At 39.8% G+C, this 19,634-nt stretch overlaps 1 protein-coding gene across 1 annotated transcript in view; it reads left to right on the forward strand.

Moving 5' to 3' along the window:
* The window catches only part of GLDC (glycine decarboxylase), a 109,657-nt gene that overhangs the window by 65,269 nt on the left and 24,754 nt on the right, over positions 1-19,634 (forward strand). The window contains exons 15-18 of the mRNA XM_021006352.2: positions 145-287; positions 9,806-9,881; positions 14,813-14,938; positions 17,232-17,381. Of these exons, the coding sequence (XP_020862011.1) occupies positions 145-287; positions 9,806-9,881; positions 14,813-14,938; positions 17,232-17,381 (495 nt within the window). The remainder of the gene's footprint in view (positions 1-144; positions 288-9,805; positions 9,882-14,812; positions 14,939-17,231; positions 17,382-19,634) is intronic.

The raw sequence follows: 19,634 nt of genomic DNA on the forward strand, positions 1-19,634 counted from the left end.
GTGCCTGCAGAATGACTTGTCATTTATGGTTGCTTCAGTACACATCTTTCCAGTCCTGCAAAGGCAGAAAATTTTCACACCTATGTATATAGGCTTTAAGCAGAACCATGACTTAAGTGTGTTTTCTCCCCTCCTCCTCTTCAGCCAATCACATGGAAAGAATTTGCCAACATCCATCCCTTCGTGCCTCTAGACCAGGCTCAAGGTTATCAGCAGCTTTTCCGAGAGCTGGAGAAGGATTTGTGTGAACTCACAGGCTATGACAAAGTTTCCTTCCAACCTAACAGGTGAGTGGATTTCCCCCCCTCAAGTCCATGATATGACTAGAGAATAAGAACTCAATTTAGGAAACTGTAATTGGTGTGTACTTAGCAGGTAAATAATAATAACAATTAGCAATTATATCATTTAATTCTCTGGCAATAAATCACAAAAAAGGTGCTGACCCACACCGATACAGGGAATTCTTGATCCCAGTGAAATCACAGCTCCGTCCTCATCCTCCCATCCCCATCTAAAACCACTGGACCTCAGTTTTGTCATCTGTAGAATTAGTTGTAGGGAGAGGTTGTTAGAGGAAGGGACCAGTATTTGAATTGGATGATGGCTAAGCATTCTTCTAGTTCTAAGTTTGTAATCCTTTGATCTTAATAGAGGGGAAGTGTATTGTAGCAGATAGAATACTTCATCTGGATGCAAGAAGACCTGGGTTTTTATTCTTCCTCTAAGACTTACTAGCTGGGTGACTATGGACAAGTCTGACCACGGACACTGAGGCTCTGGGTTACTGAATCTTTAAAATGGTGCTAATACTTGTGCTGCCTACCTCACTTGGCTTTGGTGAGGCTTCAGTGAATTATTGTCTGTAAGGCACTTTGTAGACCTTAGTGTGATAGACAAATGGCAGCTGTCATTAATAGAGTACTTTAGCAACTCCATGAGGAAAGTAATAGAAGCACTGTGATCCCATTAAAAAACAAAAAGATAAGGAAATTGAGGCAAGAAGAGGTTAAATGATTTGGTCATATCCATTCAACTAGTGCTTTGGTCAAGATTTGAATTGAGTCCTCTTGACCCCCTGTCTTGCTGTTATTTTCTGTGCCCCATGCTTTCTCTCCTAGCACAAATAATCCAGGTTATAGTGCTGGCTCTTCCAACACCTACCTGTGTGCTCTTGAGAATGTCGCCTTCACTCTCAGGGCTTCAGTTCCCTTATCTGCAAAATAAGAAAGGCCCATTATCTGGTCTTTATGGTTTCCCTGCGGTGTTGTCTGGCTCAGATTATGATTTGAAATTTTAGATAACCTAGAAAGTGGTTTCTCTTGCGTGGGATTGAACTTAGAAAGTTATCAGTGTATGAGTTAATGCCTTTGGCCCTACTCATGTTGGCAATTCTAATACAACTGCCCTGCTGTAAGGGGGTTGATCAGTTTCCTTACCTAAAGCTAACTTAGGTAACAGAATGGTCCAGTGAAGCCAGGGATGCAGATGGAAGGTATAAGAAAAATGACTTTGTGTTCTACTTTTCCTCACATGGCTAGTAGAATGGTGAACAGCAGACCTAGAACCCAGATTGTCTGTCTATCTCCTATAACTGATTGCTTTTGTATTATGGCTTTTTGGTGAGATAACAAAGTACAATGTTATTCTTTCCCCCCATATTTCTTGTTTTAAAAATTTTTTTTTACATTTGTTTTAAAGATTTTCAATTCCAAATTCTCTCCTTTCCTAGCTCACTGAGAAGGCAAGCAATATGATACTCATTATACAGGTGAAGTCATGCAAAATGTTTCCGTATTGGTCATGTTTTCCAAAAAAAGCAGAAAAATAAAGTCTGCACTCAAGAATTCATTAGTTCTCTCCTTGGAGATGGATAGCATTTTTTCATCATGAGTCTTTTCGAATTGTAATGGATCATTGTATTGATCAAAGTAACTAAGTAACTGTGAAACAATTGATTATCATAATATTGCTATCCCTGTGTATAATGTTCTCCTGGTTCTATTCAGTTCATTTTGCATCAGTTCGTGTAAGTCTTCCAAGATTTTTCTGAAACCATCCCCTTTGTTATTTCTTATAGCGCAATAGTATTTCATCATAATCATACACCACAACTTGTTCTGCCATTCCCTAATTGATGAGCATCCATTTAATTTCTGATTCTTTGTCACCACACACACAAAAAAGCTGCTATAAGTATTTTTGTACATATGAGTCCTTTTCCTTTTTCTTTTATCTCTTTAGGATACAGACAGTAATGGTATTGCTGGGTCAAGGGGTATGCATAGTTCTGTAATCCTTAGGGCATAGCTCCAAAATATTCATCAGAATGCTTGGATCAGTTCACAGCTCCGCCAACAATGCATTAGTGGTGCAATGATATTCTTTAAAAGATTCTGCCCAGGCAGAGAATGGCATTTGTGATAATTAGATTAGTTTACATTTCTACTGGGCTGTAAGGTTTATAAAATGCTTTTCTTACCACAATCTTGGGAGTTAGGGAGTATAAGTATTATGATCTGTTTTACAGAGAAAGACACTTCACAAAGCTAGCAAATGTCAAACCTGGGGTTCACCCCATCCCAGGCCCCTCCTCTTCAAATCATCAGTGATCTTTAAAAACTTCTTTTAAGTTTTCACGTTTACTAAAAATGAAGAGAGTTTGCCCTCTAGTGGTTAAACATGGAAACATCTTCAGTGCCTTGGAGAAGAGATCTCAACATAGCCATTGGTTTCTGACCTGCTTGTTTGTGTCAATGACATTTTACTCTTTCATAGAATCATAGAGCTGGTACCATTCCTACTTTTTGGCAGATAGAGGGCAGCCTAGCAATTAGGATATCTCTACTCTTTTCATGGCCTTGCCATGAATGAATGAACCGGAAGTTGATTTCTATTTCTCTGAGCTTCCTTCTCATCATTATGATTTGGGGGTAAAAATGGGGTTCTTTGTCTTTACCTCACATGGAGGTTGTGAAGCTTGGTTGGGTGACATTTTACAGTAGAATGAGTCTTCTTCTTTCCCATGAAGATGTAAGAATGGGGAACGGAATGGTCATAGGATTAGGGATTAGAGCTGGAAGACTCCTTAGAGATGATGTAACCCAACTCCCTAATTGTAAGCAGAAACTGAGGTCCATAGAGGTTAAGTGACTTGGTTAAGGTTATACAGCTAGTGAGTAGTAGGGCCATCATTCAACAAACATTAATTAAAAACCTACTACCATGTGCAAGGAACTGAACACCAGAGATAGAAGGACAAAAATCAAACAATCTTTCTACTAAAGGGATAAACGCATGCACAAATAAATATAGTATAAGGAAAACTGAGCATTGTTATCTGGCGTATCAGGAAGGTCTTCACAGAGAAGGTTGCACGTGAGCTCAGCCTTGAAGGAAGTTGAAGATTCTGAAGGGCAGAGATGGAGAAAAGGTTGTGAGAATGTATAGAGGCAGAAAATGGAATGTTGAACTGAGAGAACATTAAGCAGTGTCTTTGACTCAAACTTATGTGAATGGGTAGAGAATGAAATAAGGCTAGAAATATAGGAGAGAAGTATATTGTGGAGACAACTTAAATGCCTATCCAAGGACTTTTAATTTTATCTTATAGCCAAGGTGGAGCCATGTAAGGTTTTTGAGCAAAGGAGGTAATATGGTTAGAACTGTGCCTTAGTAAGATTATTTTGTCAGCTGGTTGGAGGATAGACTGGAAAAAGGAGAGACTTGAAGCAAGGAGACATCAGTTAAGATGCTATTTTAGTAGGCCGCGTGAGAGGCAATAACATTTGATCTAAGGTAAGTGGTTGTGTGAATGAAAATGAGACAAATATGAGAGATGTTGCAGAGGAAGAATCCACAAAGGTTGGCAACTGCTTGGATATGTTAGGTAAAGGAGAGAAAAGAATCAAGGATATTTCCAAGGTTATAAAACTGGTTGCCTGGGGAAGTGGTGGTTCGTCTGCCATCCATTATCATCATTTCACCCATACCCAGCTGCATTCTTACCCATTCTTCGTTCCTTCTCGAAGAAAATGTAGTTAACTCCTCCTCCCCATTTTGTGGTCCTTAGCTTTTCTCATCCGTCTCAGCTCATTTTAAGGCTTACTCCTCCTGGCATTATCCGTAGAGGATTATTTTATACTTTTCTATATATCCTCCATAACTTGTCCTTCCAACTATCTTATGTACAAGTCTTGAAAATTTGAATTGGCTGGGGACTTCCCTGTGCATCATTATCAGTCAGTTTCGGTAGTGTGCTGGCAAACATTTTAACAATAGGTGACGTAAATATTTAGGTTATGTGGTAAGTATTTAATAACAAAATGTGCAGGACATACTTTTAAGATCAGTCTACATTATTAACATTTTCTCTTTCACTTTTCAAAGTCTAGACAAGCAACAAAACAATATATCAAGCCCTGATTTGTGTCATTTTTTGATTTTCAAGGTGTAAATTTTCAATGTGAGCTCTCACAAATTGGTACAAGGTGGCTCCAGCATACCACTGGACTCACTTTAAACAACTGTCCTTTCTTTTCTGCTCATCAGAATTGTTTCTCTTTTTTTTTTTAAGTCTTATACTTTTTTTTTGTTTTGGTTAGGTGATGGGGTTAAGTGACTTGCTCAGAGTGGTACATCTAGTGAGTGTTACGTGTCTGAGGCCGGATTTGAACTCAGGTCCTCCTGACTCCAGGGCCAGTGTTCTACCACTGTGCCACCTAGCTGCCCCTTTAAGTCTTATTCTTGAGATCTTCTTGTTCATCCTGGCTAAAACTCCCCTGCAGAATTTTAGTCCATGGGCTTTTCCTTTTTCAGAACCCTTAGATATTTTCTCTCCCTAAATCTAAGGTACACATCAGATTATGTTCAAATTCCCTCACTTCTTTCAGGAACTCTGAAATGGAGTAGTCACTTCCCTTGTAGGTACCATCATTTCCACCATCATAACCAGATCCTACCTCTTCGTCAGAGTGAGAGTTCCAGAGTAGAATTTCTTCTTGTTATTGTACAAATTATTCTCCTGGTTCTGATTATTTCACTCTGCATCAGTTCATGTAAATATTTAGGTTCTTCTGAAACTATCTCATTCATTTTTTATAACACAGTAGTGCATTCCATTACATTTATATATCATAATTTGTTCAGCCATTCTCCAATTGATGGATACTTTTCATATTTTTGCCACCACAAAAAAACTGCCATAACTTTTTTTCTAACAAATGGGTCTTTCCCCACTTTTTCTCTTTGGGGTATAGGCCTAGAAATGGTGTGCAAGCATGCAATATTTTTTACAACCTTTATTAGTTTTGTTCAATTCCTGGCCAGGAGCCCATCATTCCTGCATTGTAAGCTATGGTCCAGAAATGCAAATTCCTTTCTCAGATACCATATTCTTAAACAGCTGTATGCTGATATGTGTATGTGTATGTTACCAAGCTGAAATATGATGATACATCATCTTGAACCCACAATGGGTAAAATAGGTATTAAAATATAGCATCAAAATGAAGCCAGCTTCTAGATTTTCCATTTCCATCTGTCTGATCCACGTATCTGAGGACTAGAAAGCCAAGGAAACATTTTTTTCTGCCAGCCTAGACACCTGGAACTTGAGTCTGAAAATCACATGTAGTCACTGCTAGTAGCTATGTGGAAAGAGTTGTTTAAGAATACTGAATAAGCATTCTGTTTTTTCCTCCTGTCCCACTCGCCTAAAACAGTCTGCTCATACTTATTCCCATTCCTCCTAAATGGTCTATCCTGTGTTGAATGGTGTGGAAGCAGACTCATCCACTTTAGAAATCTGTGATATAATTAAGGGATAATATTTGTGGCAGAAGAGAAGACAGCAGTAAACACCTTCTGTGAGTGACTCATACTGAAGAGAGTGTGTGATGGAGGTGTTTGTTTTTGTTTTTTTCAAACAAAATTACAAACCGAGATATTTGAAGAATCACAGAATCAGAACCAAACAGTCTCAGACTTGGAACAGACCTTAAAGGCCATCTAATTCAACTCAAAATACCCTCCAAAAAACAGCCCTAACAGATGGCCACGCATGCAGCCTCTGCCTGTCTTAAGTGAGTTGACATTGAATAAAATGTATCTGTCAGCAAAGGCTTCAACAAGGGATGTTGCAAAATCGTCTCAATTCACAGTTACTATCTTACTATATAGAACATGGGGATTGTGAGGGGTAAAGACTAGAAAGAGGGGACCAGTGCCAGTAAATGTTAGTGTCAGAGATGGATGGGGGTGATACCAAATGATACCGAATGCCTGGATATGAAAGTCCAGAGCCAGTCCTGGGTTCTGGCTTCCACTAAAAATATCATGAAAAGATCTGATTAGAATTTGACCATACATGTTTGATAGTGACAGGAAATTTAGGCATTCAGAGTATGTGTTAGGTGCTAGGGTACAAAAACAAAACAAAAATAGCCCCTGCTCTCAAGAAGCTTGCTTTCTTGTGGGTATACAACATGTAAACAGAAAACCACAGACATCATAATGTCTGTCTCTCTCTCTCTCTCACACACACACACACACACACACACACTCCCAAATATGTACACACACACATATAAATAAAAGATTTAAATCTATTTATAATATAAATATAGCAAAAACCACATGGACTTATATACTATGTATGTATTATCTATAATGTACATGCATGTCTATTTGTCTCTATTATATGTTTATATGTAAATATGTATAAAACATGGTAATTTGAAGGAGAGAGCACCTTATCTGAGGTCATACAGGTAGCAAATCTCAGTCAAGTTTCGAACTCAAGACTTCTGATTTTAAATCTAGTATACTTTCTACTCATGCCAGGCTGCTTCATATTTTATGTTTTAATGATACTGATTATTTAATAATAATACAATAATAACTGACTGTGTACGATTTTTAAGCTAAGTGCTTTACTTATATTCTCAGTGGAGTCTCATGACAATCCTTTTGAGGTAGGTCATATCATTGTTACCTCCATTTTATAGATTAAGAAACTGAGCCTCACCCATGGTGAATCTCCAGTAAGCCAGGAAGTGAAATTTGAACCCAAGTCTTCCTGGCCCCAAGTCCAGAATTCTATTTCATGCCTTAAATGTAATCTCATACTTTACACAAGGATGATATTGTACTTCAGAGTGAATGTATTTGGAGAAAGCATAGCCTAAAGGAAAAGGTTCACCATTTTAGTTTTTTAAAAGTTTTTCCTCTATTTTCTCCTCCCTCCACATACCTATTATTTGAGCATATTCGTATTTGTGATGTGCAAATGGTTTTTCTCTTTTTATCCACCTGTAGGTGGAGCTAATAGTCCCTCCAACAGACTCTTCAACATATTAGTGTCTCACATTTCATTTGAAATTGATATCATTCATGCCCTCTACCTCTGAAGTAGAAACACTGCTATGTTTATGAGCTTCTAAGGCCAGAGGCATCCAGTGTTTCCATTTAAGTCAGTGAGAAGGACCATACCTTCTCACTGTCCCCTTATCAGATGGTGGTGTATGGTTCTTCACTTTTCCTCTCACCCCCAGTTCTCTCTTGGTCTAACTCACTTTTCTAGCTTCTCAGCAATAGGAGTATTAATAGAAGTCACATTAAAAAAAACACCAAACAGCTCCCTTATAGTGGTCAGTACAGTGCCTGGAACATAGTAGGCACTTAATAAATGTTGACTGATTGATTGATTGAAAAAGAGATGCCTTTGTTGTGACTGAGCTGTTTATAGTTCCTGCTCCTTTCGCTATTTAGGCTCTTGGCTCCGTGTCCCCAGGATGTTGTCTTGATCTCTATCATTAAGCTCCTAACCCTAGGACCAGGGCTATTTTAAAAAATGCTTCTTTGTGACCAATTTAGAATAAATCCTTAGGTACATTTGTGGAGGTTCAGTGCCCTAGTGGAACATGCATTGGATCTGAAGTCAGAGGATGTCATTAGTGACTAGCTATGGGACCTTGGGGAAAAGTGTCTGCCTCTTGAGAGACCTCAGTTTCCTCACCTGTAAAAAGAAGACTGGACTAGATAGTCTCTTAAGGTACCTTCTAATGAAAAAAAATCCTATTTCATTTTTAAACACATTTAGGCTTGGGTCTGTCCTCTAGTTTTATTGCTTCTTTTCCATTCTGTAAATGCTGATTGATTGATTAATTGATTTGGCATCCTTTTGTTCATAGAACTGTGCTGAGCACTGGAGGATATACAAGGTTTAGACAAGACACGGTCCCTATGTCCTTAATAGTCAGCTACTTTTAATGTTCTTGTGTGTTTTGGGGAGAGCCATTTCCCCCCTTCTCTTTGCTTTTTCTCTGTTGTTTTCGGAGGGGTATGCTATATATAGTTACGGCCATCTTGACTGGAGAGCTGGATAGATAATTATCATAATCATAGCTCACATTCACATAGCACTTTCACAATTACAAACACTTTACAGACATTATCTCACTTGATCCTCTCAACGCTCTTCTAAGGTAGAATGTTCAGGGGTCCTACTCATCCCCATGGTGGTAGTGGTTGCTGTTGTTGTTCTTGTTGCTTTTTGGTGAGGCAATCTGGGTTAAGTGACTAGGCCAAGGTCACAAAGCTAGTAAATGTCAAGTGTCTGGTCTGAGACTGGATTTGAAATCAGGTCCTCCTGACTCCAGGGCTGGTGCTCTATCCACTGTGCCACCTAGCTGCCTCTGCTGTTGTTTTAACCAAACAAATAAACTAGGGCTTAGAAGGTCATATACTAGTATATGACAGAGCTGGGAATTGATGACAAGTCCCTGATTCCAAGTCCAAGGCTACCACATAGACCAACTTTTTACAGACCTGAGGCATGCTTGCTGTACTCCTAAAGACATGGCAGAATCCAGGATTTAAACCAGGACTCAGCAAACTTTCAGAAGTAAGTAGCATTCCAGGGCTTCATGTATTCATTCCCTCTCCAATGAGGGGCAAGGAGGGAATAGTGATGTGAGGGTCACCTCTATAGATATTGCTATGGTTGTGGCATGAAGCCAAAGCTAAAACAGTCACTCAGGGACATCTTGAGAAATTCTTCCTTGAGTTTTAGAGTCTCGATAATAAATCTGTTAAGTGTTCGGGAGAAACATCTCATGATCGAGCGTTCTGAGCTTTTGGTGGGGGCTTATCTAAGCCCTGCCTCAGTTGCTTGGGGCTGGCTGTAGGATTAGATAGAGGCCCTTAAGATGGGCTATCCCCTTCCCAGCCTTTGTAAAATCCATATACCTATGGGAAGGATCCACACCTTAAGTAGCTATCAACTAACACTTTCGTCCAACAAACTTGCTTTATTGGGGATTGTTTCATTTTTATTTTTGTATCCCCATCACCTAGCTTAGTGCCTGGCACATAGTAGGAGGTTAACAAATGTTGGCTGATTGATTGATTATGTACAGAGCACTGTGTTGGGTCCCTGAGGGGATATAAGATTTAGAATGTGTTCAGACCCTATGTTCATAATAGTCTGAGTGAGGGCCTGAACTTTAATAGTCTTAAAACCGCACCAAAACTTTTGGGATAAGCTTTGGGGACTTCTACTGTTACTTTATAGCACTGATTATTGCAGTTTCTCAGGAAAACCTTTCTAGGTTATTTCTTGATTTCAGATAGGTGAAGTTGTCCCATTAAATGACTTCTGTTTACTGTGAGGTGGTATTACTGTATGGTTTGTTACTGTACTCCCCCACATGACATAACTGTGTTGAAAAATATTAAATGAATTAATGCAAATGAGAAAGATCTGAAGCCTGACCTTTCTTCTCTTTCCTTTTTCTTTTTGCAGTGGAGCCCAGGGAGAATATGCTGGGTTGGCTGCAATCAAGGCTTATTTAAGCAACAAAGGAGAGCATCACCGAATTGTGAGTGTGAACAAGGGATAGCCTTGGGCTGCCCAAACCTCTGTGACTCCAACTCTTCTATCTGTGAAATGGGGGATGCTGGCACTTGCCTTCCAAACATCTCATGCAGCCATTTTGAAGAATGTATATTCAGATCAAAATTCACCAGCCTGCCTCTGGACTTCCTTCCCTGCATGGTTCTGGGGTACCTCATAATTGCTTAACAAATATTTGTGGAAGGAAGGAAGGAAGGAAGGAAGGGAGGGAGGGAGGGAGGAAGGGAGGGAGGGAAGGAAGGAGGGAAGGAGGGAAGGGGGAAGGAATCAAATCCGGGTAGGGGAAGCTCATGCCCACAGAATGTACAGCAGAAAGAGAACATATTTTTATATTTTCTGCCTTGCTGTTGTTCTGAATGCTTTTGATCTCATCCTGCCTTGCTGACCTCCCCATGTATCTCTGGCCTCCTGCTACCCTGAGTGAATGTTCAGAGCTAGTGAGCCAACATGTAGGAGCTGCTGATACAACAGGGAACTATTGTTTTGGCCAGCAGGTGCTAAAGTCTTCTATTGAATTGAGTTAATCCCCAACAGCAATAGGATTGTATATCCAATTGACAGGGGATTGTATATCCCAGAGTTTTCAGATGTGGTAGGGAGAGGTAGGATCAGTTTATAACTGATTCCTAGCTAGAACTAATATTGACTTGTGAATGGAGCTACAAATGATGGTGTGTCCAGATGGCAATTGAGAGATGGATGGCAATAGTAAGTAGATGGTACATGCAGATGTGAGTGCACTCCTGATGGTATTTGCTAAACATTTAAAAATTTTCTCCTTAAAGAGCAAAGTAAAAAGGAAATAGCACTCCCTTTTCTCTCTATCTTTCCTCTGATCACTTCTCCTGCCCTTACAGGTATGTGTGTCTTGATTGCTTTGCCCTGGTTGATGAATAGAGATTAGTTTAAAGACTTCTCCAAATTTGACTAAAAATTTTTAATCACAAATTTGTGATTTTTTATGTCTTGAGCAAGAGCACAGCTGTAGTTAGGGAATTTCAAAGCAAATGAAAGCCTTAAATCTAGTCTCCTTCCTCCCCCCCGAGGACAAATGAGTGAACTGAAAATAAGTAATGGTGTATCTTGCCTAGAATCATATGAGGGGTTAGTGACAGAGCTGGGAACAGAGTCAAGATCTCCTGGCTAATAACCCACTGCTGTGTAGATGGTACCTTGCTCCATGTTTCCACCACACTTTGACCAAACTTCCAACCTAACACCACGCAAATACCTATGAATGTCCATGAATGTACGGAACCAAAGAGAAGGTTGAGGCAAGAAAACCAAAGGCCTTTTTGTAATTTTTTTTGTACCATATTTGTGATTCCATTGGTCTAGGGGAATATCAATGAGTAACGTTTTCAGCAGGGTTTTTTGGCTCTCATGAGAGGTGCCTTAGGCATTTTGAGATGAGGTAACTTTTCAGGGTTATCGATGCCAAGTATGTGCCAAAGCAGGACATAATTACACGACTCACTGGACCTCCTGCCCCTCCTCTTTCTTCATTGTTCCACCTTCTGTGGCCCCAGAATTTTTTTGTGTGTAACATATTTCTCCTTTAGCACCTTCATCAACACTGTTAGAAATAACTAAGGCTTTATTAGGTTCCATTTTATTCTCAGGTGTAAGAGAAGTCCAGTCTTTTCCTCAATCCTAGAACACGATGTTCTGTACTGCAGCACAAAAAAAGCAGGAACAGTTCTTATTCTTTGTTTGTAAAAGTAGACGTAATGAGCTTGAACGTTTGGTCCTTTCTAGATCAAAGGCTCCATTTGAGGCTGGCTTTTCTAGTTGTCAAAAGGAAAGATAAGGAAGGACATGTGCACTAATGCAGCTAGGGAGGATTTTTTTTTCCTTCTCTGAAATGCAGCTGTAACATGGCATACTGTAATGGCTGCCAAGAAATATCTTCTCTTTGTAAGATCATGAAGTGGAAATGAATATGGCTTAGGGAGCCATCCAAGTTCCTTCTAAATATCTCTGGTGAAATATGGGGGGTTTGCGTGTATGTATGCATATATATATATACACATGCATGTATGTTCTAGGGATGTGCTGTTTTCACTGTGAGCATTTATACCTTAGAAATTTAGAACCACTACAAATCAGGGCTTGATCTATTGTTTTGTTAATTGTCTAGACTTAAGAAAGTGATAGATAAATTGTTTATTAACATTTATTTATTCAACTTATTTAATTTGATTTAATTATTTAACATGTTTTTTTAAAAAGTGCCATCCACTTGTTTTTTTTTGAGGCAATGGGGTTGTGACTTGCCCAGAATCACCCAGCTGAATTTGAAATCGGGTCCTCCTGCCTCCAGGGCCACTGCTTTATCCACTGTACCACCTGACTACTCCTGCCATCTACTTTCTGTGAACCTGTTATCAGACATTTACCAGCACTCCCTTCATTCGTACTTTCTGTCAAATGCTCAGTTACTAGTTAAGGAGGGGAAATTAAACAGTAGCAGTTATACTAATAGTTATAGCTAATAGTGTATGATCATCGTAATAGCACTGGTAGTGGTGGTAGTAGTAAATGATAATAATATTTATATTTTAGTTTAAAAAGCACTTTACATATTTTAACTCATTTGAGCTGTGAAGTAGCTATCACAGGCATTATTATTAGTTTCTAGGTGAGGAAGAAGTTAATTGACTTGTTAAGTGACATGGTCATTCAGACCTAGCTCAGGGTCTCATATCCAGGTGTCAGGGGTTGGATTAAAATCATATCTTCCTGAGTCCAAGCCAAGCTCTCTATAAACTATGTTTTTGAAAAATTCTATTCAAAACGCTAATAACTAATTGATATTTATATAATACGTACATATTTCCTCATTTGAGCCCTACGACACCCCTGTGAGGCAGGCACTGCAATATTATGTGGAAAGTGAGGCTTATCCATAGTCATAAAAGCTAGTAAATACCAAAGACAGGTTTTTAACCTAGATTATCTCTGACTTTCAAGTCTGGCCCTCTATCCAGTATGCCACAACTCAATTAATTGCTCTTAATAGAGCATTGACCTTGGAGTCAGGAATGAATATATGAATGGAAAACCATTGGGCTAAGTGCTGGGGATACAAAGAGAAATGTGAAACAGGCTTTCCCTCTCTAAGGGGGTGGAATGTATAAACAATATAGGTGATTTCAGCTGAGAGTCAGATGGAAAGACCCAGTGGTCCTAAGGGTACAACAGCAAAGCAGATAGTAACACATGCTCTTTAGTGCCATTTTGTTTGATAAAACCATCTCTGTTTCTGATGTTGGAACATACAATAGTGCTGAGGATTTTAGTAATGACCATATTCTTTTTTAGTTGCTGTGGGTGCTGAGGAGTTAGGGTTACATTGCCTTTAAAGGTAGTCGCTAGATCTTACCTCCATACGGGTTGATCCCCTGATTTGACAGCTGCGGCAACCAGGCTGGTAGCAGGGCTAGGCAAGTGGTGGTGGTAGTAGTAGCAGTGATGGTGCTGTTATTCGGGAGCTCCAGGGCTTAACTGCCCAGTCAGTAGCAGCTGGTTAGTGGTTGGAGGGAGTAGTGATGATGAAACCCATCTTGATGAGTTGTTGCCCTGGACAAAGTTTGTAGGGTTCACAATGGAGACAGGGCCAGTCATCTGGGGAATTATTCCAAAGACTCTAGATCAGAAAGATCTAAATTCAAATCCTGACCCTGATGCTAAATAGATATGTAACTTTGCACAAATCACTTAATTTCTTTGTACATCAAGCCAGGTCCCTGGGCCTTACCTGTTAGATTTGTACTGTACAGAAAGTTCTCACACTGAAAGCTGTGGGACAACATGGCTGAAATCACAGATCCTTCCTCTAGTTTTACTTTGAATGTCATCATAGTGCATATTGTTCTGATTCTTCACTCTGCATGCATTACCATTTCATATGTCTTTGTGTTCCTCATTATCATCTTTTCTTATGGCTTAATCATCTCTTTTTTCATATTCTATAATTTATCCTGTTATTCCCTAACTGGTGATTTTCAGGGTTTTTTTGTTTGTTTTGTTTTGCTATTGCGGATAAAGCTATTATGAAGCTTATGCTTCATGTGTGTGCCTTGCACATAAGTGTTCAATACATATCGATTAAATAATTACTGTGTTGAAACTGGAAGATTCTCTGTTTTCCTCTTGTTTTTTCATAACTTTCAGTTCATCCTAGGTTAACCAGTGTTTATATGAACCCAGAATACAGGGAGTGCTTTTCAAGCAACAATGGATCTGACATTTAAGTCTGATTTTGCTTGTGGCCTTGTGGTTTTTCTGATTAATTGAGTTTAGAGTACCTCTATCACTGTAATGTTTGAACAAGTTAAATTGAACTTAGGGAAAACCAGCTGACTCATTTCCCTGGGGTAGCAACAGACTTTTGATCCAGAAAACTCAGATGGGAAAGAAGTTATTGTTTTTCAGTCCCCCTCCATTGTATTTTTATGTTTCATGCATAAGACAAGTTTGAAATAAGGCCATGACAGTTTGGGGGGATGGGGTGGGAGGAGGAAAGTTGTACTAATATTCTGAACATCTGCACTGTCTTTTAAGAAAAATTGAGGGGAGAGGAACTGAAATTAAAAGCACTACTTTCTCTTGCCTCTGAACAATCTGTAACCAAGAAAGCTTATCAGCTCATAGCTTACAGTGCATTATAAGGCACCACTCAATGGGCTGTATTAGAATTTTTAAAAAAAAGCCTACAATGATTATTATTTAGTGTTCATTTTGTTATTGTTTGTACCAGGCACATCTGGATGAATGTTCATTCTTACTTAACATTACTGCTTTATAAAACTGGTGGTTATAGGGTTTTTTTTTAGAATCTTTTTTTTAAAACCTTCATTCTTCCTCCCCCCTGCATACTTTTCATTTTGTAAGGTCTGCCTTATTCCTAAATCTGCACATGGTACCAACCCTGCAAGTGCCCGGATGGCTGGGATGAAGATTCAGCCAGTGGAGGTGGACAAAAATGGGAGTATTGACCTAGTTCATCTCAGAGCCATGGTGAGCACAGTTCCTGCTGTTAATGACTGTTGGAGGGTTGGAATGAGGGAAGGGGGCAAGAAGGGGAAGGTACCTGTGGACATCTGAGAGTGTCTTCTCTCTTCCTTGGGTTCCTAACTTCAGCTGAGATCTATCTTCTGAGCAGGTTTAGGGAAAGTGACCTAAAATTAGAGTCCAACAATCCACACTGGCATATAAGAAAATGGCAGCAAGGACCTTTGGCTCTGGATTAACTTGCCCCTTGACTTTCCCCCTCCTCTATCCCAGTTTAGAGAAACAAGATGAAGATGACTAGAATATATCCTCTCCTCTTATTCATGCATTTAAGGAGTCTTTGTATAAGCAAGTGAATCTGATCTTTGGCAGTCTAAGGATACTCTCTTCTGACCCCTTCTCTCCTTACTCCTTCCTGCTCTTAAGGGTGGCATGCAAACTTTTAAACCTTCTGTTCAAGACTTGTGACAGGAATGAAACATCTTTGCAAATTACCCAAATGTCTGCAGCATGGTTTCAGCCTTCACCTGCTGAAAGTTTCAGACTGTCTTCCTCTCTCCTCCCTCCTCCCTCCCTGCACTCCCAAATCCCTGGTAAAGGCGTTGCCTAGCAACCATATCTGCTTGCTGCCAGTAGACTAGCAAGCCAGGGAATCTTGAGAGTGTGAAGAAAATCAGTTGAATAGATTTGCCTGTTCAGGTTATTAGGCTGAGGGACTAGGAGCTTCGTGTGGCTGCCTTCCAAGGGAAATAGAAGATTCCACAGTTCTGCTCATCCCTTCTGGCCCACCCACATCTTCCTTCCTTCCTTCCTTCCTTCCTTCCTTCCTTACTTCCTTCCTTCCTTCCTTCCTTCCTTCCTTCCTTCCTTCCTCCCTCCCTCCCTCCCTCCCTCCCCAGGTATCTCTAATGAACATTCTTTGCCTTTGGGTGTATTTTATAAGACCATCAAATATATGATGTAATCACTTTGGGTTGATTTTTTTTTTTGGCCCCTGCTTAATGATCCCTAGGCCTATCAGCCTGACAAAACTTATTTGCTTTTCTGTGTATCTGTGCTTTTATCAGAAGGCCAAAGACAAGACTTCTCCTGTCTTTTCAGAGAAAGAAGGGAAGGAAATATCTGGGGTGGGGAGAGGAGAACGTGCTAGATTCGCCGTACCCAAATAAAGGAAAATGGGAGGTTGAGACAGTAATAATAATTGGTTGTTGTGGGCCTATGATTCTTTTGGTTAATAAGGAAACTTGCAGTGAGGAAGCACTCTACCAGAGCCAAAGGCACCTAATCTACTCTAGGGACTGTCTTTTGTATCCCTAGCACTTAGTATAGTGCTTGGCACATTAGTAGCTGCTTAATAAATGCTTACCAACTGACCAGCTGACCTTCCAGGCTTAGAGAGTTGCCTAGGGCATTTAGATGTTTATAAGGGTCTATCTTAACAAGTATTTGACTGTTACCCGAATTTTACAAATGAAGACTTGAGGCTTAGTTAAAAGGACTTGCTCAAGTCACGGCCAAATAGGTGTAAAGTTGGCAGAGCCAGGACTCACATCCATGTCTCTTGACTCTGGGTCCTCTACTCACTATGAAATTTAGATTAAAAAACCAACTCTTCTTTAGAGACATTTGTGTCCAAATCACTTCAACCTCCTCCAACTTAGGCTGTTGAGAACTAGCTAGAATAGGTGTTTTTATTTTTCTTTACAGTGTCTTCATGAAGCGTAATTATAACCTAGATGTCCTTGCTACTCATGGGATTTCAGGCAATTTTAAGAATAAAAAGTCTAAGACTAGTATCATAATAGCATAATAGCAGCTAGTATTTATACAGCACTTTCAGATTCAGAAGTCATGTTACAAATATGATCTCATTTTATCCTCACAATACCCCCTGACTAGTGGGTGCTATTATTATCTTTATTTTATAGATGAGGAAATTGGGACAGAGCTTAAGTGACTTTCCCAGGGTCACACAGTTAGCAAATGTCTGAGGCCAGAGTTGAAATCAGGACTTGCTGATTCCAAAGTCTAGTACGTTATCTGTTGCTCCATCTACTTGCTTAGGTATAGTAGAAAAGTGAAGTTGAAGTTGAGACCAAGTTTCTTTTCCCATCCCTGCCCTTCCTTCACTGTGTGACCTTGGACACATCACCCAATCATTCTGGACTTCAGTTTCCTTATCTGTAAAATGAAGAGTTTGGACTAAATGATCTTCCAGTTTCCAAATTCTGTGATTCCATTTTTCTTTCCATTCAGGAGATATAAATGATTTATTTCCCTCTACTTTTCTGTCCTATAGGTAGATAAGCATAAAGAGAACTTGGCAGGCATCATGATCACTTACCCATCCACCAATGGGGTATTTGAGGAGAATATCAGTGATGTGTGTGACCTCATCCACCAACATGGAGGCCAAGTTTACCTGGATGGAGCAAACATGAATGCACAGGTGGGACGGTCTATCCTTTTTTATTCCTTCTGCCATCATCTTGCTACATCTCATTACTATCAGAGCTTCTATGATTTTAATAGCCTCCTTTCCAGAACATTCTCCATACTGTTGGTAGAACAATATTTCTTTTCTTAAAATTTTATTGATGCTTTTGTTTTCACGTCACCATTGTTTTGAAATGAACTTATCTTAGTCTCCCATCTAATAATCCTTCCCTTTTAACAAGGGGAAAACAGTTGAGCAAAGTTGATTAATGTAGTAATCACATCTGACTGCACGTGCCACATTCTGTATTGATTGTCCTTCACCCCTCCGAGAAAAAGTCAGCGTTACTTTCATCTCTTTTCTGGCGTCAAGATTAGTCATTGCAGTTACACAGCTTTTAGTGTTCATTTTGTGTATGTTCTGTTATGTTTTTGTATTGATGAACAACCTTTTTTTCTACCTAGAGCTGGTCTGGTCATGTTGTTGCTTCTCCAGAGTCTTCAGTGGCTACTTTGCCTGGCAGTCAAGGCCCTCCACAGCCTGACTTTTGAGGCCCTATCTCATATTACAATATGACTCTCTCTGTCCTTGACCATGCAGCATGACTTTGCTTAGGCTATGTCTGATGCCTGGAAGAACTTTCCTCCCTGGCTTTACCTGGTGAATTCATTTTAAAGGCCACCCCTCCATGGGGATTCTTTTCCCCCAGGACCTTTTATAATTGTGTTTTGAAGTTATCTTGTAACATCTTGCAGTTTTCATGATTTCTGTTTAGGATCTCATTTTGGGGAAGGGGCTAACCCTTCTTTCATGGACCTGACAGCCTGATGGGGAGTATGTATTTTCAAATTTTGTATCTTCGCCAATACCTAGCATATTACTCTGCTCACAGTAGGCACTTGATTAATGTGTTTTAAATGAATGAATGTAAAAGAGTTCTCTCTATAAACTGAGTCATCTCTGATAAATCTGCAATTTCAAGGCAAAAAAAAATCAGACTTTATTTTTCTTCTTACCTCCTACATTGGCTGAATTAACATGTAATACACAGAGTTGAAGCCCATAGAGTTAGACTTGAAAAGGGCCATACAGATCATTTTTTGGCAGATGAGGACCCTAAAAAGGTTAAGTGACTTCCTCCCACAGGTTTTTAGTACCTGAGTTGGGATTTTAACTCAGGTCCTCTGACTTCAAAGATTATATCACACTGCCTTTTTTTGTGTTCTTTACATCTGGTTTCATTCACTGCTTTCTGTTTGGGAATCTAGAGAACATATTCTCCAGCAAGCTTGGCAGGTGGTGATGGAGCCCTATGGGAGCAGCCTCTGGTCAAGATGGCCCACTAGCGCCTCTGCCCTAGCTCTTCGGCTTGAGGTGCTTGCTGAGTTGTCAGCAGCCTGGGACTCCATCATTTACCCTCTCAGCTGCTGGGCTTCTTCATCTGTAAAGTAGAGATGGATATGCATGTCCTAGGGGGTGATGCTGATGAATTCTTTGGTTTTTGTAACATACTCTGCTGATAAAACACAGTGGGGAGTGTAAGACTGTCCTGATCTGCTTAATAGTCTCCTGAATATAATTGAGCCTGCCACCTCATATCATCCCCCCCTTCTCTGTGCTTCACACTGACTCTTTTTAAAGACACAGTACACAGACAGCATATTGCTTTGTAGTCTTAGAAAGGCTAATCCTGTATCCATTGCTTTGTTAAGTATAGAAACTTAGTATGGTTACTGTCTGCCATGTTGAAAATAGGAATGATTGTGAAGTGACTTGAACTGGTGTTGAATTTGGACTAATGCAGTGAGACTTATCTTTGTCATAGCTTATCAGTGGCAGTTTATTGTTACTAGGCCATTTTCTTCCTTACAGTGGTTGGAACTCTGGCTTTAAATTCCAGCTTTTCTTCTCACTACCTAAAAAACCTTGGAAAGCTAGTTTCTCTCAAACATAAAAACGAGATCGTTAGACTAGATGGTGTGAGGTTGTTGAGGGCCTGAATGCCAGGATATGCAGTTTGAACTTTATTCAGGAAGCAATTAGAATTCTTTGAGTAGAAGAGTACTGTGATGAAATATGTGTATAAAAAAGGTTATTTTGGTGGTTGTGTAAAGGATGAAAAGCTGCATCAGAGGGATAGATTCGACAAGAAGACCTGATAGGAGGCTGTTACAGGAAGGGATGTTGGTAAGAGTCCTCAGCACCTGTCACAGGACTCTTGTTGGAGGAAGATGACAAGGGTGGAATGATCTTGGATCCCTTCCC

Source organism: Phascolarctos cinereus, unplaced genomic scaffold (assembly GCF_003287225.1).
Source record: "Phascolarctos cinereus isolate Bilbo 61053 unplaced genomic scaffold, phaCin_HiC Scaffold_4;HRSCAF=312, whole genome shotgun sequence".
Classification (NCBI taxonomy): domain Eukaryota; kingdom Metazoa; phylum Chordata; class Mammalia; order Diprotodontia; family Phascolarctidae; genus Phascolarctos; species Phascolarctos cinereus.